The sequence below is a fragment of the Suricata suricatta genome, chromosome 10 (assembly GCF_006229205.1).
Source record: "Suricata suricatta isolate VVHF042 chromosome 10, meerkat_22Aug2017_6uvM2_HiC, whole genome shotgun sequence".
Taxonomy (NCBI): Eukaryota; Metazoa; Chordata; class Mammalia; order Carnivora; family Herpestidae; genus Suricata; species Suricata suricatta.
The window spans coordinates 111,222,386-111,249,882 of record NC_043709.1 but is presented as its reverse complement, the minus strand read 5'-3'; the positions used below and the strand labels follow the sequence as shown (position 1 = coordinate 111,249,882).

Below are 27,497 nucleotides of genomic sequence, written 5' to 3'. Positions count from 1 at the left end.
TCTTCTCATGGTGCAGTGTGGGGCAAGGACCCCTAGCTTTTTGCCATTCCTAGCTTAGCCAGTAAGAAAAGTGGCTGACTTTTAGCATGTACATGTCATTTTAGCATTCCTTTGGGTCTCCCCCCCACCCCCTCATCAGATAAAATACACTTTATTCTTGAAATGCTGATGAAGCACAGAATTAATCTTGTGAGTATAACATTTAAAGCTTTTCAGTGGAGAACTTGAGATTCTTCTGTAGTGAGTTTTCATTGGTATAGCTTGTATTACTACTATTATAAAACATCATTGGCTCAAATATATTCTTTTACTCTTGTTCTGCTTACTCATCCAATAAAACAGTAGCTCTATTTAAATGAGTTTTTAATGAACCATGATAGCAAGTAAGGCTCAGAGAATGACTAAAGATTTAGTATTGTCTCTGTGTCATTAAAATAAGTTCAGTCATGAGAAAGTTTACAAATTGATTTAGTAGTTTTTCCCCCATAATTAGTTATTACATCATTACATTTAATTCTGAGGTTCATACCATCGTCCCTTTGAGCAAAAGCTGCATATGTTCATGATAAAGTCACAACAAATGCCACCACCTCCAATTTGGAGTCAACCTATTTATATGTAATCGGCCAATTTCAGAATTATTTTCTTCTATCTTACTGTGCAATCTTACTTTTTATTAACACTTAAACAGTAGTGTAATGTAGTAACTTCATGGACGGGTACAAACGGAGTAGTGGCGCTTGGTGATGGGGTGGGAGGGAGAGGGGTTTACATTATATGTGACAAGTGGGTCAGCGAGCTTATGGCTACAGCATTTACATATTTTCATTATGGGTTTTGGTTGACATACTCAAGGCTATTAGTTGAACATTACTCTTAAATTGGGAATTTAATTAGTCTGAAGGCTCAGTGGGTGATAGAGTGTATCATCCTGAGGGACAGCAGAATTAAATCCCAGCTCTGAAATGTAAGCTGGGGAGTATCATAGCTGAATATGTTTCACTGTGATTTCCAGAGGAAGCATAATCCCTTTTTAGGTATCTGTGACTTTCTTAAAGGATGCTCTTAGGTCTTGTGGGGGCAGATAACCTTTGAGCATTGACAGGTAGGGGTGTGTGATGGTGTTAGTCTCCTTGGTTGTTCAGGTAGCAGTGGGAATGGGTTGCCCTCCTCTACATGATATATTGTTTGAAATGGCACTATTAGATGTTATTTCAGTAGATTCCCTTCTAATATGTAGATTACACACAATGCTAATCTGTATAATCATGCTAGTATCAGTTTTTCTTTTATATATGTGCTGTAGGTTATTAAGTGTGCTTTATTGGAAACAACTGTTGTAAATGAAGGTTTTTTGTTTGTTTTCATTTTTAAGGAGATGGATAAAGGGGAATTCAGGAACCCAAGTACTTGGTCTACTTTTACCATGTTTTAAGAAGTACATCCCTAAGTAAAAAGGGGTGGGGAAAGTGGAGTTATTGACATGTGTGATCCTAATTATAGAGCTTCACAGGTTAACCTGCAGGAAAGAAAAATCATTTTTGGAATATGAGAGCTTAGAATGGTATATTTTGGGATAGTATTGCTTCAGTCAGAAAATACATGTGTCTTTAATCACTCAATTTTTATTATTAATTTTTAGAAATTTATTGAACTGTGCTATAACTCTGACATTTGCACTGCATTTTCTTTCTCTTAAAATTTTTTTTCACATTTATTTATTATTGAGAGACAGAGACAGAAATGAGTGTGGGAGAGGCAGAGAGAGGGGGAGGCACAGAATTGGAAGCAGGCTCCAGGCTCGGAGCTGTCAGTCCAGAGGTTAATGCGGGGCTTGAACTCACAAACCTCAAGATCATGATCTGAGCCGAAGTTGAACACTTAATCAACTGAGCCACCCAGGTGGCCCTGTGTTTTCTTGCTGTTACATTTATTATTTTAGCTGGATTTGTCCATGAAATCTCCCTGCCGTTGCTCAGAGGTATGTGTTACTTCAGTATTTTGGGGCATCGTCCTCATCACCATAGTACTGTGTCAGGAAGAATATTGAAAAACGTGGGGAAACATGGATAGCTCCCCACCAGAGGCACAATCAAGTGCATCTCCTCTTTTGTATTTCTTGCTAATTTTTTTTTTAAGAGAGACAGAGGGAGAGAGAGAGCGAGGGAGAGGGAGAGAGAGAATCTTGAGCACGCTCCATGCCCTGTGCAGACCTCAAGGCAGGGCTCTGTCTCATGGTAGTGAGATCATGACCTAAGCTGAAATCAAGTCATGACCTGAGCTGAAATCAAGCGTCTGATGGTTAACTGACTGGGCCACCCAAGTACCCCACTGATTTTGTTTGATACTATAAACCAAAGGATTCCATGGAGTCTGGCTTACTCATTGAGGCCACTCATGTTCCATAGGTGAAGAGAGAGTCTTAGAGACCTCTTCAAGTTCATTTTGGTTTTAGTATTTTTCCACATGGTTTGGATTTTCTCCAGGGCTAAAAATGTGATGCCTTTCTGAAGAATTATAAGTCTTTATTTCAAAGCCAAATAGTTTGGTGTGTTATTGTTGTATTAATGTTGAGTATACAAAGGACATTTGTGAGACCAATCACAATCAACTTCCTCTGGGTGTGTTCAGCCTGTATGTGAAAGAAATCAGCAGAGGCAGAAGGAGAGATAATTCAAAGGCCTTGTCAGTGAAATGGCTTCTGAGGCTGTGTGGGGTCTGAACCAAAGGGTTTTGAGACCTCATGTAGACACTACTTGGCATAAGTCACCTGCCATTTTCCTGTAGGAAGACAGAATCTGTAAGATCTTTTGATTCTTTTAAAAAGCTTGTCTGATTAAAACTGAGTGATGATATCACCAGCATGGAATTGTTTAAAATTATCTTGCTTTCCTTCAGATACATTCAGACAGTTTTAGGTAGTGGCATCAAAATTATGTTAATTTGGTAAGTTGGGTTATTACCTTTGGTTAATCAAGAATGAACAGAATCCTCTTCAAGGACTCTTGGGCGATCTGAGTCTGCAGCTTCCCAATGGGTGTGCTGTCAATATGTTAGACGTTCCAGGGGCAGGAGGTTTGTGAGAAAAAAGGATCTTTAAAGTTGGATAGATTTGATTTCTAATTCTCAGATTCATTCTGTACTTATTTATAGTTAAATTCTGGTCATATTATTCTGAGTCTCAGGTTTCTTTTCTGTGGAGTGAAATCTAAAAGTGGCTCCATTTTTGTATGAGTCGTTGAGGGGAGGATGCAGGGCACTTGCAAAAGACCTGTATTTTGTGGTTATTGTGATGTTGTGATGTTGAATTTGTCTCGCAAGGATTCTCCTTTCCTTTTCTTGTTTTTTGTTTGTTTTTTGTTTTTTTGGTATGTGTGGATGTTTTCCCTCTTACTGTTGGTGTGTGGAAGATCTTGACCTCAGTCTTCAGTGACTCTTGAAACTGATCCTTAAATTTACAAAAGTATGTATTTATCAATCAACACAGTGTAACTTAATCATAGTTAATGGTAAATGTTTGCTTATTGTGTTCTGACAGTGGACATGCCTTATCTCTTTATTTTTCATAACATGTCTCCGAGGATAGGCGAGGGCACTGTAGAAGTTTCCTTTGGCTGCTGTGACCAATTATCTCAAAGTCATGGCTTAAAACATCACAAATTGATCAAATCACAGTTCTGTAGGGTAGAAGCCTGACATGAGTCTCATTGGGCTAAAATCAACGTGTGAACAGAGCTCTGATCCTTTGCGGAGGTCCCAGGAGAGAATCCATTTCTTTGCCTCCCAGAGGCTTCTTACCTTCCTTAGCTCATGGCTTGCCTTGTTCATTTTCAAAGCCAGCAGTTTAGCACATCCCTAACCATTATCACATCTCTCCCTGACCACAGCGGGGCAAGGGCTTCCACTTTTCCAGATTTGTGTGATTAAATGCCTCCCACCTTCCCAAGATAATCCAGGACAACCTCTCCAGTTTAAGGTCTTTAATATGAATCATATTTTATTCTTTTTATTTTAATGTTTATTTATTTTGGGAGAATGAGAGCGCTACTGGGGGAAGGACAGAGAGAGAGAGAGGGAGAGAGAGAATCCCAGGCAGGCTTCTTGCCATCAGCACAGATCCTAATACGGCCTCAATCCAGGAGAACATGACCTGAGCTGAAATCAAGACCTGGATACTTAACTGAGCCACCGAGGTACCCTGAATCATATTTTAAAGTCCCTTTTGCGACAGAAGGTTAACATCCACTGGTTCTGGGACGTTGGGCACGGGCAACCAGGGGCATTATTCTGTCTACTACAACCACCATTCTCTTTTTCAATACGAGGACTATAAGGCTTAGAGATGGTTCAGGCCAGTGGGTTTACCAACACCCACTGACGAAGTAGGATCAGAGCTCGTTTTGAATGGAGGTCTCTTTGATTATGAATCCTGTCCTCTTAGCCAGTTTGTTACATGCAATTCTGGACTCTTAACACGTAATTGTACCTTAACATTAAAGAGGGTTTAATAAGTGCTTGCCGGTGCTGTTTTAAAAACAGTTTGGAGGGGCACCTGGGTGGCTCAGTTGGTTAAGTGTCCGGCTTCGGCTCAGGTCATGATCTCATGGTTCGTGGGTTCGAGCCCCGCAGCGGGCTCTGTGCTGACAGCTAGCTCACAGCCTGGAGCCTGTTTCGGATTCTGTGTCTCCCTCTCTCTCTGACCCTCCCCTGCTCATGCTATCTCTCTCTGTCTCTCAAAAAAAAAAAAAAAGTTTGGAGCGTTCTGATGTTTCAGAGAATTAAAATAATTTGTCCTGAGGTAGGTGAAGAATGTATGGCCAAGTTTGGAGTTTATTTGTATGTGGGTTTATCCTAAACTGTGGGTGTTACCCTAAAGTCAACACATTTACTCTTATGGAGACTCAACTGATGAATAGATCAGAAGAGAGATTAAGCCAAACTATTGAAAGTAAAAATGAACTTTGAAAAATGATCTACTTCACGGACAGCAGCGAAGATTCCATCTGTTAAACTATGGGTATGAGTCATATTTCATAAATTTAAAAGCAGACATTTCCTTAATTTTTTGAAGGGCACGATAGAGATTTTTAATATGTGATGTTTTGTGAATGTCTCGTTTTCCTTTGCTACTACATGCATTCTTGTAGAGTAGCTTTTCTAAAATTATATACCCTTCTCAATTTAACACAAAATTACTTCATGTCTGCACCTGGCACTTAAATTTTGGTTTAAAAGAAAGCTGTGGAAGTTGTATGTTATTGGCATATTGCAAATCACCAACTGTGATTCTGCCACTGAAATTCAAACAGCATTTGTTCATGACACAGTCCAGATTTCATAATACTTGTATTTTCTAAAAATGCGGGAGATAATTATTGAAACTAATATACATGTATAAGTTCTTCCATGTGTGGCATTTAAAGACTCGTTCTTTGTAATTTGCAATCTCCATTTTCAGTTTGCAGAAAGGACTTGATTCTTCAGAGAACGCACCATTGTAAAAAGTTAATAACAAAACTTGAATTTCATTTGCTTCCAATTAAACACCAAATGTCAGAGCTTAATATCTTCAAACTGCATACTAAGCCATACACCTTGTGAGAAGTCTTATGATATTAAAATCAAGGATGGAAATTCAAAATCTAAGTGAAGAGCTTGAAATGGACATTTCTAGTTTATCAGGGTTACTGAGGTATCTTGACTTTTAGTTTTATTTCCAAATTGAAAATTTTAAATTGGATGTGACTGGATGGATGAGCATTCTAGTGCAGGGTTATCAGATTATGGCCTGTGGGCCAAATTGCGTCCACCATCTGCTTTGTAAACAAAGTTTTATTTAAACCTATTTTATTTAAACCATGCTCATTTGTTTATGTATTGCCAGTGGCTGTTTTTATGATACAAAGGCAGAGTCGAATAGTTGTGAGGGAGGTTGCATGGATTGCACAGCTCCAAAAATATTTACTATCTGGATCTTTCAGAAGCTTACTGACCCCTGATCTAGTAGAATGTGTGTTACTAATCCTGGGAGATTCTTGCTAGTCAACATCAGATAAATAGGCTAATTTTATTTCTGTATAGGGAAACTTTAGTGTAGACATACAGACACCTTTCCATTTTTTGTTAACTGATAAGGATTTCTTTTCCCATTTATATTGCTTATTATAAGGTTGAATGGTGCAACTATTCATCCTCCTTTAATTTCTTCTTACCACTTAACCTCCCCCCACGTTGTTTAATCAGCTTATTATATATGATGCCACAGCAGGGTTCTGAGCTTCCTGTTTGTCTACATGTCTCTGTGACCTCATGAGGTTTTTTTTTTTTTTTTTTTTTGTCTCATGAATTGATTGGTGATATATAAATGCTCATGGAAATTGGATTGGAATGACAAATATTTCTCATCGTCTGTAAATTCCTGTTACCATCCTTTAACTGACAGGACATTCGCATTGGAAAGAAAAGCTTGAATTGGAGGTAGAAGGAGTGGGTGTTTGGGGGAATGCCAAGGTTAGTTTGCCAGCACAGAATTGCAATGTGAATGAGCAAGAAGGTGCTGGTCCTTAGACTTCATTACTCTTTGAGATTTGAAAGGGCTGCCACTGTTTAGTGGTAAAAAAAAAAAAAAAATGAATTTTAATTTTCACGGTACTTTATAATGCTGTATTATGAAATTGTAATTTTGACATAATTTTATATTTGAGAACAGTTGCAAAAATAGTATACACTGTTTCCATGTATGCTTCGTCCACCTCTAGTGTAAAAATGGGTGTAACTGTAGGACAATTACCAAAGGTAGGAAACTAGCAACATTGAGTCAGTATTGTCTATAGCCCTCATTTTGTTTTTATATAAATGTATGATTACTTTTATGTTTTTTAGTGTTTTTTATTTATTTTTGAGAGAGAGCATGAGCAGGGGAGGGGCAGAGAGAGAGAGAGGGAAACAGAAGATCGAAAGCAGGCTCTGCACTGACAGTGGCAAGCCCATTGAGGGGATCGAACTCACAAACTGTGAGATCATGACTGGAGTCGAAGTAGGATGCTCAACTGACCACCCCTTGTCACTTTTCTGCTAATGTCCTTCCTCTAGCCCAGGATCCAGGCAAGGACCACACGCTGCATGTAGTTCTCACTTCTACTCTGTCTCTTCCAATTTACAAAATTTCATCAGCTTTTCATTTACTTTGATGACTTTAGTATTTTTAAAGAGTGTGAGTTATTTTATAGAAGGTCCCTTGATTTAGATTTATTTGTTTTCTGATGATTAGATCACAGATACACATTTCCAGCAGGAATCCCACAAAAGTAATTTTATATCCTTCTCTGTGCATTTTATCAGGGGGTGATATGACTTATTGATGATGTTAACCTTGGTAAAGTGGTTTCTGGCGAGTTTCTCCCCTGCAAAGATACTATTTTTCTCCTTTTAATTAAAAAGTATTTTGTGCAGAGCTACTTTGAGATCCACAAATATCCTGTTTCTCATATTCTCACCCAATAATTTTAGCTTCCATTGGTGATCTTGCCTGCAGCAATTATTGCTGTGGAGATTGCTTGGTGATGATTTCTATTTTTCCATCATTTCTGCTATAATTATTAATTGCAATGCTATGGCATGGAAAAGCTATCCATTTTCCACCATTAATGACTTTGTGACTTATTTATATCATCATGGACTCACAGATATTTAGTTTGTTTTTGGGCTAATATCTAGTTGTATCATTACTTACTTGTTTACAAGTTGTCTCAGCTTTGCCCATTAGGACTTCTTTCTGGTTGGCAACTGATTCCCACCCACCCCCTTTTTAAGTTTGTTTATTTATTTTGAGAGAGAGATAGTGTGAGTGGGGGAGAGGCAGAGAGAAAGAATCCTAAGCAGGCTCCATGCTGTCAGCACAGAGCCCGATGCAGGTTTCAAACTCACGAAATCATGAGATGAAGACCTGAGCCAAAACTAAGAGTAGGATGCTTAACCGCTTAAGCCCCCCAGGCTCCCCACACCTGATTTCCTTTGATGTGCCTCCTTCACTTTTGAGTACTGCTTTACTTTTTAGCACTGCCAAGGTGTTCCAGGCCCATCATTCATTTTCCCTGTCCCACTCCTGGAATTAGCTTTTTTTCTAGGGAGCCCTTGTTCATTTATTGGGAAATGGTATCCGAGGCCAAGATTCAGGCACTTGTGTTCCTTCCAGGGTATGGTCGCTTCTAGGACCTCTCAGTGGGCAGAGCTAGGAACCACACATGCATTGACATTCATCCATCCCTACCTGGCTATCCACCTGCCTGTTTACAAAAACCATGTGTTTATATTGATGCCTCTAATTTTAGTCTAATATCACAGAGTTTATTTCTTTATTCGTATCTTCTCTTTCTGACAGTGAGAATTTTGACTTTCAGTATTCAAAAAAATTTTTTTTTGCATTCATTCCTGGTGTGTGTGTGTGTGTGTGTGTATGTTTAATAGTGTGAGAATTTCTAAGCCATGTACTTGTGAGAAACAAATTTATGTGGCAGTTCTTTTTTTCTCTAGCCTTACATTAAACAGTGAAAACAGTTTTCCAAAATTACTTAATTCTTTTCTCTCCTACCTCCTTCATTGTTCCCATTTTCTTTCAACCCTGTTCTTACTAACTTCTAGACGATAACTCTCTCTTTTATTCTTCCTATAATTCTTATGCACAAATGGGTAGACACGTATAATTTTTAATAAACTTTCCTACTGAGTGAAAGGTACCTTCAATTTTTTGCTATATATATAGTACTATATGTCATATATATGCATTGCATTTAGAAATCCATTTTCTTTTCCACTTAATATATCATTTACACAAAACTTTAAATCCACCCTTGACATTCTGTGATATAAAACCATTTTATTATTTTTCTCCCATAGAATTTTGGATCCAAAATGCACAACTGAGAAATATAAAAGTAAACTGTCAAAACTCAGGGAAAGACTGTTTCTTTGAAGTTTGGCTTTCTAAGACATAACATTCCTGGGTGCTTAACTATCAGTATCTCTCCTCCATTGATCCATGTCCCATGTGGTTTAAGTTTTTGGTCGCAATTTTAAATGCCTTTGTTTATAAATGCAAATTTACCTTTCATTTCTAGCTGGTCGCAGTGTTTGATGAGCAAGATCCGCATCATGGAGGTGACGGCACCAGTGCCAGCTCTACGGGCACCCAGAGCCCAGAGGTATTTGGCAGTGAGCTTGGGACCAGCAGTGTCTCTGCCTTTCAGCCTTACCAAGCGACAAGCGAGATTGAAGTGACACCTTCAGTCCTTCGTGCAAGTAAGCGAATGCTTTCTTCTCTGCATGTTTCATCGTAATTTGCAGGGATGCCAACTCTTGTTATCCAGCCATGCTCCTGCGAATGGAGTTCATTATCTGTTTTTATCAAACACTGATTAAGTGTAGGACCTGGGCAAATGTCTTTTGCTTGAGAGGTAGGCAAGATTCTTCATGCTTTAATACATTGGGCTTACTTTACTTTAGACTGGTAGACTTTTAATTGCTAACCAAAGGTAAGTAAGGATAACTGTAAAGTTATGTTACCTGAATTTTTCTTTCCCATGTATTTCTTCTGAATGCTAGATCAAATAGGAAGTAGAGGCCTCGCAGTGAATCAAAATATAGCATCTCTAACTGATAATCGACTTGGATACAACCATTACTTGAACTCTGTCTAAAGAGCAGGTGACAAAGAGACCGTAGGGATAGAGTTATCTTCAGAGATCTGGAAGAGTGGACATTAGAACACATTCCCAAGGAAAGAAAATACAGAGCTTCATGAGTTTATATTAGGAATCTGGGAACATAGAGTACTCAAGATCTAGGATACTTGTCTGAAGAATTCTGTCTGCCAGTCCTGCAGATTCACTCAGAACAGTGGAGAACTTTTGCTAAAAATAAATTTAGTGTTTGTAATTGTCCAATCTTATAATTGAGCAGTTAGGGTCCTTTCAATAAATTTATAAGTTAGAAATCATTATCTTTAATCACATTTATATAGAAACATTGCAGTTTTTCAAGTGTTATGTGACTTTACTGATAGTCTTCAGTACATTTTCATGTATAATAGGTTATAATTATAATATCTATACAATATACAAAATCCTATGTAGAATATAGTTAGATAATATTTAGAATATATAGTTTATTTGTATAAAATTTAGGTTTGTATGCATGTACAAACATATTTTAAACTAATTTTGTAGAAATAACATGATTACTACATGAATATGCTAGTTTAAAAACCTTGTTGGATTTGCCTCAGGCAATGTTTTTCAAAATGTAAGGTAGGGGCGCCTGGATGGCTTAGTCGGTTGAGCGTCCAGCTTTGGCTCAGGTCATGATCTTGCATTCGTGGCTGCAAGCCCCATGTCGGGCTCTGTGCTCACTGCTCAGAGCCTGGAGTCTGTGTTTGGATTCTGTGTCTCCCTTTCTCTCTGACCCTCCCCTGCTCGCACTGTCTCTGTCTCTGTCTCTCTCTCTCTCTCTCTCTCTCTCTCTCTCTCAAAAATAAATAAAACATTAAACAAAGTTAAAAATGTGAAGTATATACCATGTATGGTATGGTATGCAAAGTAATAGGTAAGTGGCACACTAGTTACTTTACTTTTTCTGTTGCATACCAGCTCATTAAGTCCGTGTTTTCGTGATTATCTGTTTAGAATAAACTCATTTATTTTTTTAAATGTATGTTTGTTTGTTTGTTTATTTATTTATTTATTTATTTAGAGAGACTGTAGATGCGAGTGAGTGAGAAAGGGGCAGAGAGAGAATCCCAAGCAGATTCCCTGCTATAAGTGCAGAGCCCTATATGGGGCTTGATCTCAGGAACCATGAGATCATGACCCGAGGTGAAATCAAGAGTCAGATGCTTAATCGATTGAGCCACTCAGGTGCCCCTAAATCCATTTATAAAAAGTAGATTGCCTAAATGTGATTTAAAGTAAATTTTAAGACTGTCAGCACTGAGCCTGCTTGGGATTCTCTCTCTCTCTCTCTCTCTCTCTCTCTCTCTCTCTCTCTCTCTCTCTCTCCCCGCCCCCCTCGCTCATGTGCATGCTCTCCTTGTCCTCCCCCAGCCCCCAATAAATAAACATTAAAGTAAATTTTAATTAAATAATAGTACAGATATTCAGGTGCCTGATATTTGGAAAATAGTGTCTTAATGTTGATAATTGCACCCTAATGTATATAATTAAATATAGGGCTTTTTATTGTGTTATTGTTGTAGTTTTTTATTTATGTATTTTATAAAGCAAGATGCGCCTTTAATGTAGCTGCATCTTAAAAACGTGCTGGAGGAAAGGTAAATGCTGTCTTTAAGAAGACTTTGAAAGGCATACTTTCTATCAGGTTTTCTCTTTTGACTGTTGTGGACTCAACGACATTTCTTAAACACCACCACCCACATTTGGCTGGTCCTGTGTGTTAAAATTTAACTGCTATTTTCAACACAAAATATCTCTTCTCCTTGTCTTTATTGAGTAAAGGAACTTATATTTGAACCATTTGAAATATAACCATCAGTGGGAGAATATGTAAATAGTACTTTTCAGTTCTGAATTTTATATGCTAAGTTTACTTAGATTTTATGGTTTGGGCAGCCACCAGGTAAGTGCATGGTAAGCATCTACTAAATACAAGGTTTACGGATACGTAAAAGTTATCGATTATATACAAATCCCTTATCTGTTCTTTTCAGTGTTTATTTTTGAGAGAGAGAGAAAAAGAGAGAGAGAGAAACAGAGCATGAGCAGAAGGGCATAGAGAGAGACACACACACAGAATCTGAAGCAGGCTCCAGGGTCTGTGCTGTCAGCACAGAGCATCTTGTGGGGCTTGAACCCATGCACCAAGAGATCATGACCTGAGCTGAAGTCAGATGCTTAACTGACTGAGCCACCCGGGTGCCCCATGAGTCCCCTATCTATTAGGATGATTGGTCATACTGTGTTAATATCACTCATTCAAACATAATACAGGAGTTGGAGTATAATGGGGCGGGCATTGTGATAGGTGAAGAGTTCAGACGTGATTTAATAAGGTCTCATCCTTGTCAACAAGGAGTTTCTGTTTAGTGGTCTTCCTTATTTACAAATATGGAAATAAAGAATCCAACAATATGTAGAAATTTGCTGAATTGGGGTATAATCAAATTTAATTAGGGGCATGGTTAATATAAGGTTTCAGATAAAAACTCCTAACACTTACCTTGAAGAAAGTGATAACTTTCTTATATTTTCCAAGTTTTGCTATGAATGAATTCATTCCTCTACTTCTTTGCATGAACAATTGATGTATATAATTTTTTTTGTCTGTTAAACAGTGAATATGAACTTTGAGAATTAAGATAAAGCTTAGGTGGATTTGATACACAGAATTCTCATCTTCAGATTTTTTTATGCTTTTTTTAAAATAAGTTGCCACTAGTTTTTCTTTTAATATGTATAAAGCAAGAAACTTGAGTTAGTTAAATCAGTGGTTCTTAGCTATGAGCAATATTTTCCTACAAGGGACAACTGACAATGTTTAGAGATACTTTCTGTTGTCACAACTGGTAATGATGGGGGGAGGAAATGAGCATCTGATCAAGGCCACAGATGTTGCCAAACATCCTACAAGGCATTGGACAGTGGCCCACATCATCTGTCAGGCCAAAATGTCAATAGTGCTGAGCTAGAGAGTCTCCAAATGAATGAATCTTGTCCTTAACGGTCACAATAGCAGTTATCTATGACAATGTAAAACTGACACCTGAGAAGAATTTTCTTGAGCTTAGTGTATTGAACTGTATTCTGAATAATACCCTTAAACTGAAGGACAAAAAAATGATGACCAGCTAATAATGATACTGCTCATAGAAGGTAATCACTAGAGGGAATTATGGGCAGTATTATACAAGCATATTAGTGCAAATATGGTTATTAAAACTAAATCAAAAAGTTTCTTAAATCCCCAAAAATATGTCTTATAAAATGAGAAAGTAAATAAAATATACCACATAGTGAAAGACTATTTGTATAAAACTTTCTTAGGTTGAAGAAATAAAATAAAAACGGATAGCCATAAAGAATAGGTACCTTCAGGGAACGGAGAGAGTAAGACAGATGAAAAGAAATACAAGTGAGACTGACTTAAAACCTCTTATTTTGTATATTTTAATTTAAGCCATGTTATATTTTATGTAATTACAATCAAATTTTAATGTTTAAAGTAACATTCTTAATAACAACATTAATAGGTAAATAGTAATTCTTAAAAATCATATGACATAACTAAACATAAATTGTATGTCCAGTTGGTTGCTCAGTCATCCAAGAGTAACCGTTTCAGGCAACTATAAATATTAGTAATGTGTACCACCAAGGGAAGATGGAACAAAAAAGTATGAAACAAACAAGAACCTTGCAGCAGTTTGTTGTTGGTAATATTGGTGTCGTAAGTCTTAGATAGTTGGGTGGATATTATGAGATGGAGCAAATGAAGAATTATAATATAATATGCTACTTCTGCTATTCCTTGTGCCATTGAGGACTCGGGATTCACAGTATAGAAGAAGAGGACTACAGATATAAGTTAGAGTAGAATACCTAAAAATCCTATGATTCTCCACTTGAACAGGACATATAATGAATCTGTGGTATGTTTCATTTCACACACAAAAAAAACTAAATAAAAAAAGAAGGTGGAAAGAAGGGAAGATTCTATATGTATTTGCTGAATATATAGAATTAATGCCCCACTCCAATAACTGAGCATTCCCTGATATCTAGACTGTACTTTGGTAATAGAATTTTCCATTAAATGGGACCAAAAATGTCCTTTTGGAGATGAATAGAGAAATGGCTGAATTCTGGTTCAGGGAGGAAATGCAGGAGATGACTCTGGGTCATCCTGCCATATAAGAAAATAACGAAACTATGAAAGATTACTAGAGTTGTGTCAGCAGGGCCCAAGAGTCATGTGGAAGTTCCCACTGGTCCAAGAGGGACAATTAGAACATTAATAAGGTTAGTAAATAGCAATGTATTCATGAATTCATAATGACGATAAGTAAATGAGCAAAGATTGGGTGCCTGGGTGGCTCACTCAGTTAAGTGTCCGACTTCTGCTCAGGTCATGATTTTGCAGTCTATGCGTTTGAGCCCCACATCGAGCTCTGTGCTGACAGCTCAGAGCCTGGAGTCTGCTAAGAATTCTGTGTCTCCCTCTCTCTCTGCCCCTCCCCTGTTTGTGCTCTGTCTCTCTGTCTTTCAAAAATAAACAAACATTAAAAGATTTAAAAAATAAGTAAACAAGCAAGGTAAAGGATACTAGTGAATCAACTTACTATTTGCACAACTGATAAAAGAATTAAATAATTAGGTATCTCTCTCCGATTTCCTGTATGAATGGTATTACTGGGTAACTAATTAGTAGATGAAGGGGAAGTTTCTTTTTATAGAAGTATCATAGCCAATAAATAAAGAAGTAATGATAGAATTAGAATATTACTAATTTGCCATTCTTGATGAAATAATGGATCTGTGTATTTATCACCATCAATTACCAAAAAGATAATAATAAATTAAGGAGCATGAACTAAGTATTGTGTGCCTCCTAATGGAAGAATAGAAAACTATGAAGTAGTCTTGACAAAAGAAATTAAACTTAAGTCCGATCAAACATCTAGATCCAACTACCAGTTTTCTAGAAAATACCAGACACCCAGAAACATGTTAACACCATAGGGATGCAATCAGTCAAGTCAAGACTGTGGGAAACTATTTAAGACAAATGACTCAGGTTCTTCAATAGGTCAGTGCAAAGTAGGGGAAAGAGATGAAGCGGGAACACAGATTAATAGACACCTAAGAGACATAATATCTAATCATAATGTATGAATCTTGTTATGTTCCTGATTTAGATGAAATAGTAACAATAAAAGAATACCAGTCATAAAATAATTGGTGAGTTGAGCACTGATTGAGTATTCGATATTAAGGAATTATTTATTTCCTTTTATATGTGCTATATTATTGAAATTATTTTCCAAAAGTCTTTATTTTTTTTGTAATACATCCTGAAATAAGTTATCGGAAATGATAGATCTGAATATTTCTTCAAAATAAGCAGGCTGGAAAAGTAGGGACTGGGTAGCTGAGTGGCTCTGTGGGGATTCAGTATACTATTCTATTTTTGTATATGTTTATAATTATTCTTAATAAATGTGTGTACTTTTTTAAGGAAACACATACATAAGGCACTTTAACACTTTCACAGTTTAATTTCAGTTTTTCTTCAACTTTGTTTCATTTAATGGAACTCAGAGTTTTAGCCCAATATATTTTTAGTCTAAAATATCTTTTATTGATCATCTTTTCACATTTCTCTGAAAGAAAATACATCCAAATTTTAACTCTTAAATTTTTTATAAAATGCAGATATACTACTGATTGTTATTAGTGCATAATTGATCAACATAGCATAAATATGCAATGTATAAAATACTTTGGTTATCAGTGTGGAAGTAGATGAGAGCATTGACATGAGAACGAACTTTCAGAGCCTGCTGTAGCAGGAGTCTCCACCGCTGGCGCCCACGGCAGGAGGGACGTAGAGGAGCTTTATCGTAAAACAAGGGGGAGGCTCTAGATGTGCCCCGACGGGAAGCTGTTGGCACAGAGAAGCTGTGAGTGGGGGGGGAGCTACCCTGAAGCAGAGCACCCTATGTGATTGGTTAAGAGTACATATTTGGATTTCTCACGTTGCTCCTAAGTTGAAAGCAGAGTCAAAATTTAGGGGAAGTTGTCCATTATTAATGAAGTCCTGGTTATTTGGGGCAGTTACATGGATTGTTGCTCAGCTTCCTGAACAGGTTGCTGCAGAGTGTAGTCTAATTTTAGACCAATTTCCAGGTAGCAGAGTGACTTATAAGGCAGGTGTATGCAGACTGTAGGTTAGATTTTCATTTTTTTGAAGTTTATTTACCTACTTATTTATTTATTTTTGAGAGAGAGAGAGAGAAAATGCACAAGAGCAGGGAAAGGGCAGAGAAAGGGTCGGAGAGAGAATCTCAAGCAGATTCTTGCAGAGCCCCATGTGGGGCTTGAACCCATGAGCTGTGAGATCATGACCTGAGCCGATATCAAGTGTTGGACGTTCAACTGACTGAGCCTCCCAGGCGCCCCTAGACTTTCAGCTTTACGTAGTCTGGCCAAATGGATATTTGTCATCTCTCACAGATTATAGAAGTTATTTTTATGGATATTTAAAGATAGATGCATTATCTTAAAATTAGTATACTCATTGTTGAAAAATACTAAATTTTTCTAGAATAAGGAATTGTTGTCTGAGAAGTTTTGTTCACAGAAGTGAGAAGTGCGTAGATAGTTTGTTACAGCTACCTCTCCTCAGGTTAAGCACCAAATATCAATAAATAGTTATTTATCAAAAGTTATTTCTATTGATGTGTCAGTGGAAAGACAACTGGCTCAGGTCTTCCTTTCATTTTTTTTTTGAAAAGAATGAACTAGAAATTGATTGGGTGGCAGGATTTGTTACCCTGAGTCATTTACTTTCTCAGCATCAAGGCCACTATATTAGAATGTCCTTTAGTTTAGCATCCTGGAAGTTTGTATGTGCAATGGTATATGTTTCTCATCAATTGTAAAATTCAGAATAAGTGATGCTTATTTTTTTATTTTGTTATTTTTTAAATGTGTGTGTATGTGTGCATGTGTTTTAATTCTTTGAAGTAGAAAAGCTGCTCAGAGAATCATTACGACTTTCCTAGACTTGGTGCTTTACTTTCATGGACCCCTCCTACTGTAATCCTATCAATCATAAATTTTATATTTCATGTAACTTTAAATATTTCAGTATTTATTTTTTCTGTTATGCAAACTTTCATAATTTTCATGGTCTCTAAAAGTATCATTTTCATATGATGTGAGAAAAATGAAAACATTTAAAAAAAATTCTAAAAGTTCATTTGGCTTTCCTTCTGATTTTAGAGGAAATTGAAACATTTGGGTCTCTAAAGGCCCTGTGGGTCCTGGGCCTCAGGCCTTCTGGATGTCTCAGCCCTTCGGGCTGTTGACAAGGGAGAAATGGGTAGGAAGAGCCAGCATTTCACCTTGACCCCTTTAAGGACAATAGCCATTTTAGGGAAAGATGCAAATGGAATTTCAAGATCTTGACATCAGATCCCTGAAGCTTTGGTGTACGTGCATTTCTGGGGTGATTGCCTCCTCTCAGCACAAGCATACTTCGATTTAGAGATAACCACATACCAGACCCTTCATAAGTGGTCTTGTTTTTTTTTTTTTTTTTTTTTTTTTTTCCTCAACCAGACTTTTGATAAGTTTGAGTGGGAGTCTGTTTTACTTTATGCTTTTAACATGAGCTTCCTATGCAAAAGCTCCTTTCTAAGCAGTAGTATCGAGTAGTATATTCATGATTTAGAAAGACTACAGGCAATGTCCCAGCAGTTTGAGCATTTGGGCAAGATTAGTAATCACTCTCAGCCTCAATTCCTTAATCTGCAAGTACTTGCCTCTGGACTGATGTGAGTAGTAAATCAAGTCTTTCAAGTCCTAATACAGAGCAGGGCACGTGGTAAGTGCTAGATCACAGAAGAGTGTACAGTGGTGGTGATGATAATGATGTCTCTTGAGTGCAGACCTTCCAGATGTTTAAAAGGGTTGAGAAGTTATAGATCCCAAGTGAATAGGAGAAAGATATAGTTATCTGTATTTTGTATCTATATATCTATATTTATCCATATTTTATGTAATATCTATGTTTGTGTGTATATATATATATATATTTAAAGATGTTTAAGTAATCTCTGTTATCCAATGTTAGGCTCAAAATCATAACCCTGAGGTTAAGAGTCACGTGTGCTCCACCAGCTGAGGGAAGGGAAGGGAAAAGAGAAGAAAATTACTAGACTTGAACTCAGTGATTTATGTGCACAAGAAATGTGTGCCCGTAGCACATTAGGTCTCTCTAAGCCTGGATTTGAGGACACTGAAAATAGAGACAGTTAAACCTGTGTTACAGAATTGTGAGGTTAAGAGAAAACAATTCCAGTCTGACTGTATTGAATAGAGGTAGTGTGACCTAATCAAGAATATATGTCCTATAGAGGTGCCTGGACCGCTCAGTTCCTTCCCTCCCCTCCCCTCCCTTCCCTTCCTTGAAGACTTTTTGTCTTTTTGTAGAAAATTTACATTACATTCCAGGGAACTCCAATCTTAAAACCGTGCCAAGTTCCTTTTCACCCCAGAATGCTAAATTTTTAATTTCCTCTGGAAGATTCAGACTGAAGATTCAAGGTTCCTTTGGAACTTACACCTGCTGTAATAATTGTAAAATTTCTGGACATGGTATTGCCATAGAAATGTTGTGAGTGTCCTAAGCTATGCCAATTTTCAAGTTTTTATCCATTACTGGCAAATTTTTATTTAAGTAGTGCTGTTTGGTTAATTGCTAAGGTATTACTAGTTTCCCATTTTTCAGAACTTAAAGAGACATTAGTAATTGTTACAGAAGTATTGTGTCCTAAAATTAGCACCCCTTTCCCTTTCTTGATCTCTTAATTTTTTTCTTACCCAACTATATACACATTGATTTCGCCTTGCTAAGAGAGCCAAGATCTTTGGTTTAGAGATCATTCTCTTAACATGAACTGGCATTAGAATACTCTTTTCTGGATTTGATTTAAATATATATTGAAAAATAGAAATAATATTCCTATTGTATTTCCTTTTAACTTGTGAAGTGGAGCATAGCATACAAATGGTATTCTCGGTATTTCAAATAATTACCTTCTTACTGTGCGAGTTCTATTCAGCATATAAAACTCATCCAGTTATGTTGTAGATGCAATCTGATTATTACATGTTGACAAGGTCATATATCTATTAATTGGATTGGAGATGGGATACAAAATTGCTGTAATTATTGTAATTTTCTAGCTAATTGCAGGGTTGGTGGTGAATATTTTACTTCTGCAAAATGAAAAACAGTATTCCATCAGAAGTTGTTTTATGGGGTTTCAGACATTTTGTTTTATATCTTTGTTGCTTTTTGCCCACAAAGTATCTCCTTTGTGTTTTTTGTGTATTGATCTGCCTCTGAATGTCAGAGTGCTCACTGGAAGGGATCAGGGGAAGCAGGCACAGGCAGAGAGCTGCTGGTGCTCCTGGCTCCCTCTTTGTTCTGGTTGCCACGGTACCTCTATTGTTTATTTATAAATTGGAGTAGTCTCCTTTCAGACCCGTAATAAAGGTTGGATGGGTCAGAACCAATTGGAAGAGGAGCCCTCTTCACTGCACTCTTGTCACCTGTGCCACACTCAGAAGTAGTCCCTGAAATGAGCATTTTTAAAAATGAAATTCAGATTATGTGTTCTTTTTTGGTGTTAAAAAAAAGAAGTGAGTTATTTGTTAGCCCACTTTGTATTGTAATGTGGGGCTTATTTTGCATATTCTCTCTCCTATTATTTTTTTGCTTTATTTAAGCTAAGCTAGCTTCCAGAGCTGGGAGCCAAAGTGACATTTAAAAAATAATGGTAGGTACACAAGGTGGGTGTTTGGAGGACTGCAGCTGGGAGGGGACCGTGCTCTGAGGGGTGTTGGAAGCTCACTGCAGAAGATGGTAAAAGCAGGCTGATGTTTATTCCCTGCTGAAATATAAACTGGAGGCGCAGGTGAAAATTGCCAAACCTAATGAGCAATTTGGCAGATAAGATGGGCTGTCAGGCGACAGCAGTTCAGCAAGCACACTGTCTGCGAACCAGCTTGTTTATTCCAGAGGACTACATTTCAGTACCGTAAATAAAATCTTTTTTTTTGTGTTGGTATTTGGTGTCACAAAGGTGCCTATTTTATCCTTCCATTTTCCAATTAAATAACCAGTAATCAACATGTGATTTTGGTTGTAAAATTATTTTTAAACTTGTGAAATGCTTCATTTATAGAAAATGAACAGAATATATTTTCCACACATCAGAACACAAGTAATAGTGGGTTTTAAAATACACTAATAAAATATAAGTGATCACTTGCTCATTGGACTGAAACATTTCATCTGATGTCTTTATGTTGGCACACTCCAAAGTAACTTTGGTCTTTTCAATGTACTGTGTCATTTATTATCTGCTTACTTTACTAAAGAATCCTTTCCTTCTGTTGAGCATGTGAACATTTAGACATGTGCCTGGCTTCTCCCTCATTGAGATTCTCAGTATATTACAGTGTATTGTGTCAGGGACATTTGAAAATGATTTTCATAGTTGTAGAACTGTAGTAGTCCCTTAAAGAACTTCCAGGTCCACCTCCCCTATTTAAAAAAAATCCATTGGGAATCTTAGTCTCACGTAAACTAACATTGTCTGCGCTTGTGGCATAGCCATGACTTGGAGCTTCATGTTCAAGACAAGCTGAGTTACTGCCAAAAATGTATGAATCCTTAATATTCCCTCAAGACCCCTTTGTTGGTTTCTTTGTAGCATCTCCAACACCTGACTTAGAGTCAAAGCATCTTTGAGCTTCCTGTCTGGCATCAGTATTTCTGGGAAATCTTTAAGCATTTGCTCCTTACATTATTTAACCACATCTATGTGATTACTTTTTGAAAAATCTCAACACATGTGGAATACAATATTTTACACTTAATGACTGTTAGTCCCTTAGGCAGAGAAGTATTATTTTTTAGAAATCCTCTCTCCATGTCATCAGGAAGACTTTTAGTCTACAGTTAGCAGGTGATTCTTGAACATGTTTTTATCTGAAAAGGCTTGCCTGTGGGGGGTCCACAGTACTGCCTACACCGGACCTCCATACCTTTGACCTGTGGCACTTTAGGAGGGGAAGTTATAGACTCCACTAGAAGTTGCCTTTGAAATTAGACCCAAACCCTGTGGAACTGGACCCCTTGTGCATGAAGCTCTCTGTATCTGTCATAACCTGCTGAAATCTGAGAGAAGAACACTTCTTAGTGACTTGCCCCCGCCCAAAGATTTCCCCATGGCCTGAACACTTCTTCCCTCCTCCTCTCTTTTTGTCCTTGGCTAGTATATTGTACTTGACCCTGAGGTCTTGTACCCTTGTTTTTGTATGGGAATATACCTTATCTGCCCAGTTGTATGATCTGTTTATAAGCTGCAGAAATAGTTACTGACACCTGAAAATTTGTAGAGGTAATATAGCTATGGATATGTTAAGAAAGTAGTTTAAATAAAAGCAAGGAAGCCTATTTCCAAATGGCAATCAGAGGTGGTAATACACAGAGAAAATAATTGTATGAACATACTACACTGTACTAGATAAGATTAGATTGTAAGCAAGGTTTCTTTTTCGTTTTCCTATTCTATCTAGGTATGTACGTCCTTTTTTCTATTAGTGCATGCCACAGAGAGACCCATATTGTAGATGATTTTGTCAGCGTGAAAGCCTGGCAGATAAAAATCCTTTATTCTCTTCTTGCTGCACTTGATATAGATCTCTTGTTTACTTCTTGAGACTGTGTTTGCTTATTTATTTTTTCATTGCTTTTAATGTCAGAAATGGCTTTGCCTCCCAGTTGTGTTTACTCCTGTAACCAGCTGGAGATGGGCTTCATATCTCAGAAGCATTTTGTCAGTCCCTCATATCGAAGGACTGTGAGGAAGCCACAAAAAAAGGCACAAGGTGCTTGGTAAATGTACCCGTGATATTGTAATCCCTTCTGATTTGTTCTTGGAATGCACAGGTAGTAAATAGTCTCTGTGCGGGCCACGTGCTAAAGAGAAAGATATTAAGTCTAAATCGGTGTATTAATTCATGATGTTATTTTGTATTTACTACATTCACTTATATTGATTCATAAATTAATAATATGTTAGTTTTCGTTTATCAGTTCACTCCCTACATTTCAGCAAATAGTTTCTCTCCTTCTTGAAGAACCTGGTTCTTCTGGTGTGTGAATGTCGTATGGCTCATGATGTGTAAGTGCATGTGGGCTCATTTGTGCTCAGGGAACAATTTGAGAAAGGACTGATAGTGACCTCTCACAAAGAGATCTTTTATATTCAGCACTTTCCGTGTCTTATGTTTGATGCTTTCTTTAATTATTTCCTTCATATTTGCACTCGATTGCACGTAAACAAATTTAGAGTTTTCAGAACTCCATAACAAAGGGGGTCAGGCTTCCACTACCTCACCTAGCATTTCTCCTTCTTGGTCTCACGAGTCCACGCCATGGGCCTGCTTATCCTTCATGGCTGCCCTGCTGTGTGTTCTCAGCATGGATCACCTTTTCATTCATGTTCTTTCCAAAAGTTGTAGAACAGTTTCTGCACCCTGCATTTCCTGTCTATCCTGGGGATAGATCAGCCATGATTTTCAGCTCTCTCTTACAGAGTAAACGGTCAGTGGGCAGTTACACTAGCTTGTGGCCTGTGCCGCAGTTCTGCCTCCGCCACATCATACAGCAGTGTCTTCTTGTTCATGGACTGGTGTCCTGGCAATAATTAGAAAAGATACGTGTACGTCTGCGTGAATATATGTGTGTATACATAGCTGATAGTGAACTTAATATGGAAGGAGTATAAGAGTAACTTCAGGAAAATAAATCATTTTACAAAGATGATCTTTGTGTTTAAAGATGGAAATTGCATTGGGATGAGTTCTAGGAAGCCTCAGACCAACCATAATATGAAAAAAGCGGTAACCAAAGGGCATTTCAAAAGAGAACTACTAGGTTTCCTCAACCTATCATCAATTTAATTAAAATGTGGTTTGTGCCATGCCCAATCCATTAGTTAATTTGTTATTTAAGCAGCTTGAGAAGTATTTATTTTAAATATAGAACTTGTGTTAATGAGTTGGAAAAGAGTATTCCTCTGCTTGGCAGGGATGTTACAGCCCAAAGATTTATGGCTTAGTACAACAAAAACCAGCTGGTGATCAGCTTGCATAAGTAATAGATGAGTACACCCCAAGATTTGATAATAGCCATTCTCTTGTAACCAGAATAAGGGGGTTAGGAATGGGAGGCATAAACAAAGTTGCTGGTGAATCGGGAATCGAATGAGAAAACTGCACTGAATTCTGAGTGTGGGTTTGTGCTGTATGGGTAAGGCTTGAGAGATCGTACATCTGCTCCAAGGGGGTAAGGGAGAGCCACGTGGGCAGGGGTTTGTATGCGCCTGCTCTCTGTGTCTCTGCTTCACCCAGAAAAGTTACCACCTTCTTCATTTCTCTTCCTCATCTAAAACTTGCCACCTCTGGGATATTAAGCTTAAATGGAGTTAATATATAATTTATCTTCTCCCATGTTTGGAGAGCAGCGTGTTTGTAATTCTGTGTATATGTGATTGTTTATACATATGGATTTATTTTCTATTCCTGCTATAACAAATTCCCACAAATTTAGTGGTCTAACGCAACACGAACTTAATTACAGTACTGTAAGTCAGGGTGCTGTGGCGATCTTGCTGAATGAAAACCCAGGGGTTGGCAGGCTGTGCTCCTGTTGGAGGCTCTAGGGGGAGAATCCATTTCTTGAATTTTTCCAGCATCTGGAAGCTGCCTGCTTCCTTTGGCTTGTGACCCCTTATACAATCTTCAGTATCAACAATCCTGCATTTCTTTGACTTCTTCTACAGTCATATCGCCCTTTATTTTCTTCTGCCCTTCTTTTCCATTTTTAAGGACTCTAATGCATGATAATATCTTCATGTCAAAGCCTTTACCTTCATCACACAGACAAGGCCCTTTTAGCCATGTAAAGGAACAAGATTAGGATGTGGACATCTTTGGCCGCCATTATTCTGCCTACTACAACATGCATACACTTTAATGTTATAGAGTAGTGTGAAAAAAATGCTACTTCCGTTGGTTTCAGTATTAAAGCATTATCTTTCCTGATCAGGTTACTCTGGTTATGAACAATGAGCGTCTGAGCTAAAAACATCCATGGTGGGTCCTTAGCTTTAAGTACATAGGGAAGGAAAATAATGAACAGTGGGGCAAATCACCTTGTTAGAAGTATTTTTGAGGCCATTTTTTATTTAGTTAAGCCAATTGGAGCAATATTTATAAAAATAATAACTCTAGCCAATGTTATGTTATTCTCTTTGCTTGATAAAAATAATCTGTAGTAACAAATTTGCTTAATATCTCTTTTGCATAATTAAAATAATATTTCATTAGAATTATTGACTTACGCTTTAAGTGTGAAATTTCAAATAGAAAAGTTATGTATAATTTGTGAATACTGGAAACAGTGGGCAGTGTCATTGTCTTCCATATACTCTCTCTTACCTGCTGAAGCATTACCTCTTCCCTGTCTCATGTTTTATTTTTTTTAAGCCTTAAAAGTTATATAGATGTTTATTTTAGTTATGTTCTAGACTCTTCCTTAAAGGATCTGAAGAATGACTTCAAGGATTATTACAGACATTAATGATACTTGTAAATATTAGGTATAATTTTCATACTTTAACTTCCAGATCAGGTTCTGTTCTTGAGACATATTAGAAGTTGGTGATAATTCTGTTTTGAACAGAGGCTTTAAAGTGACTGAAGACTGGTTCTAATGAGTCTTCTTGAGCAGATTTACCTAACAGCCTTTTTTTTTCTTGGTATTACTTCACCTTGTTTTCTTGTTTTGATTGATTCTTGGGTATTCATCAATCTTTTAAAGAACTAAGTTTTCTTAAATCTACCACCCTTTTCTGTTTTTGTGTTTCTTTATATCTTGCTATTTTTGTGGCTACTGTGTACTTCTCTAGCTTGTAAATTGTGATAAAGCAAAAAAAAAATCATATATTTATTTGCATCCCTATGCAGCAACTGGCTCCATGGTTTTGCATTTGAGAAATACACTCCCCTTTCCTCTCGGCCCCATGAGACTGGCAGTGGTGTCAAGAGGAGGACGTAAATCATGGAGTTTAGTCACGGATGGTTTGGAGAGGTAGACCATGTATTCACCACAAGTTCTAAATCTAATGTGATGAAAGACTTTTCATATCTTTGAATATAATTTTTACAGATCCAAGTTCAAATGTATACTTGGTCTTTTAATTTTATTCACAATGTTGCTTACATTCCTGTAATAGAAATGAGAAATATTTTTTATGCTGAAGAAGTGTTTTATAATATTTTCTACTGAATATACTTTTATATATTTTTTAACTTTTGTACATTCTCCAAGATTATAAATTTATATGGAAACTTCACAAATAACCTCTACATCTATTGGATATGTGTGATTTTTTGTACATTCTCCAATTATTGTAAATTTATATGGAAACATCACAAATAACTTCTACATTTATTGGATATGCATGATTAGTGGCCAGTACAGTACTTTATTAGCGTGGAAATCAAGATCCTTAATTAGGAGAAATGTCTACTGAAAACACAGCTAAAATGTTCTCTGCTTTATATTTACATCATCTATCTTTATTCACTTTCTTTAGTATGAAGACCAACTAAATTGCTACATTTTTGTGAAGGTCTATAAGGCTTGATTGCTTCAGGAGAGAAGTTAGGGTGAGCTATAGACAATTTTATAGTTGTGGTTATTTTCGCTTACAAACTTTATTTTGTTTTTTTAAGTTTATTTATTATGAGAGAGAATGTGAGCAGGGGAGGGGCAGAGAGAGAGAGAGAGAATCCTAAATAGGCTCCATGGTATCAGTGCAGAGCCCCACGCAGGGCTCAGTCTCACAAACCCTGAGATCATGACCTGAGCAGGATACTAAACTGACTGAGAGCCACGTAGGTGCCCACCCTCTCTTTTTTTTTAATTTTATTAGAAGTTTTTAATGTTTTACTTATTTTTGAGAGCAAGAGATACAGTGGGTGAGTGGGGGAGGGGCAGAGAGAGAGAGAGAGAGAGGAGACACAGAATCTGAGCTGTCAGCACAGAGCCCGATGCGAGCTTGAACTCACAGGCCACAAGATCATGACCTGAGCCAAAGTCGGATGCTTAACCAACTGAGCCCCCTGGGCGCCCCTCTCCCTTACCAATTTTAAAGACAGAGTATATATAGATAGATAGAGAGAGAGAGAGAGAGGGAAATAAAGTTTTGAACCTAACATTTTTTAACTTAACAAATTAAGGAACTACTACAGCATAGCTTTAGTCTCTAGAACGTGGATATTATAGGCCTTGGTTCTACGTTACTCATGTACAGTAAATGATGCTTCACCATCATTGGTAATGAAAAGTGTTGATGTGTGTAATCTGTTTTCTTCTGCAAGAGTTGGGGCTGCCATTACAGTACTGTACTAAAATTGTCTGGAAAACGTGTGCGTGTTGCAGTGATTGTCTTTATTTATTTTAGTGTATTCACAAGTATTACACCTTTTTATTGATTTAAACCTCAGTTTTGATATAGGCTTTTTTTAACTTCAAAAAGTAAATATTTATATTGAAGAATTAATATTGAAGAATACTATATAACATGAAGATACTGTTTACCTAATGGGACTTTATTTCTATATGATTAATACACAGGGTTTTTTTCTAATAAATTAAGTGCTATATTTTTTAGATTTTTTAACCTAGTTTTTCCTTCTTGCTTTATCTTTCATACAATCTGTACTTGAAATACACTGCACATGTGACACACACAGAGAAAGACTCTAAAAAAGTTCTTAATCAGATGAAGCTCATACATAGTGAAGTCTCTTTGTGTACATCTGACTGCTTTTTATAATTTCCTTTCAATTCCTGTGGGTTGCAAGCTTCTAATTTTTATGCTACTCACATTTGAAAATTTTGTCTATTCCTCTGCTAATCTTACTGGTAAATACTGTCTTTTTTTTTGAATCTTCTAGTAACATAGTTTCAAAACATAGAAATAATAGAATATTTTTCACATTTCTTCACCGTTAGTTACCAAGTAGCACTCCACTGTTCCTTGGAAAGATCTACTAAGTATATGTGGGCATGATACAGTCACTTTGTCTCTGTAACTGGATTATGCTCAAATGTGGTTCATCTTTCCAAAAAGTTTAAGAAATCAGATTACTTGCCTTTTCAGAGTTAACACATGCCTAGTTTAAATAAGGTTTAGGCCTCATGTAGACCCACTAATCATGTTGTTAAAATAATTGCAGTAATTTCTTGTTGCATCTTAAAAATCACTTAATTTTTGAGAAACTGCATTTTAGGAGGATTGACTTAAGTCTTTTCAGTGAAGCAGAACCTCTTCCAAATGAATGTTCTGTGAAGTCAGCAGTGTCTTTTAAAAAGATTCATTCGGCTGTAGCACAATACATATTATGGAAATCATTTCAATGAATATGTAACTTTAGTCAGCTTTCCTTTTTACAAAAAATTTTAACCCTAATTGAGAAAAAAAGACTATTATTATTCAGTATTGTTACGCTGCCTATTTCTTACTTGTCTTTATAATTTTCTATTTTGCAAGATGATTTCTCTTTTGCTAAGGTTTTTATTATCGAAAATTTGAAACATATACAAGACTACAGAGA

At 37.0% G+C, this 27,497-nt stretch overlaps 1 protein-coding gene across 1 annotated transcript in view; it reads left to right on the top strand.

The window, feature by feature from the left end:
• The window catches only part of PARD3 (par-3 family cell polarity regulator), a 524,039-nt gene that overhangs the window by 133,092 nt on the left and 363,450 nt on the right, over positions 1-27,497 (top strand). Inside the window, exon 3 of the mRNA XM_029955571.1 lies at positions 9,117-9,297. Within this exon, the coding sequence (XP_029811431.1) occupies positions 9,117-9,297 (181 nt within the window). The remainder of the gene's footprint in view (positions 1-9,116; positions 9,298-27,497) is intronic.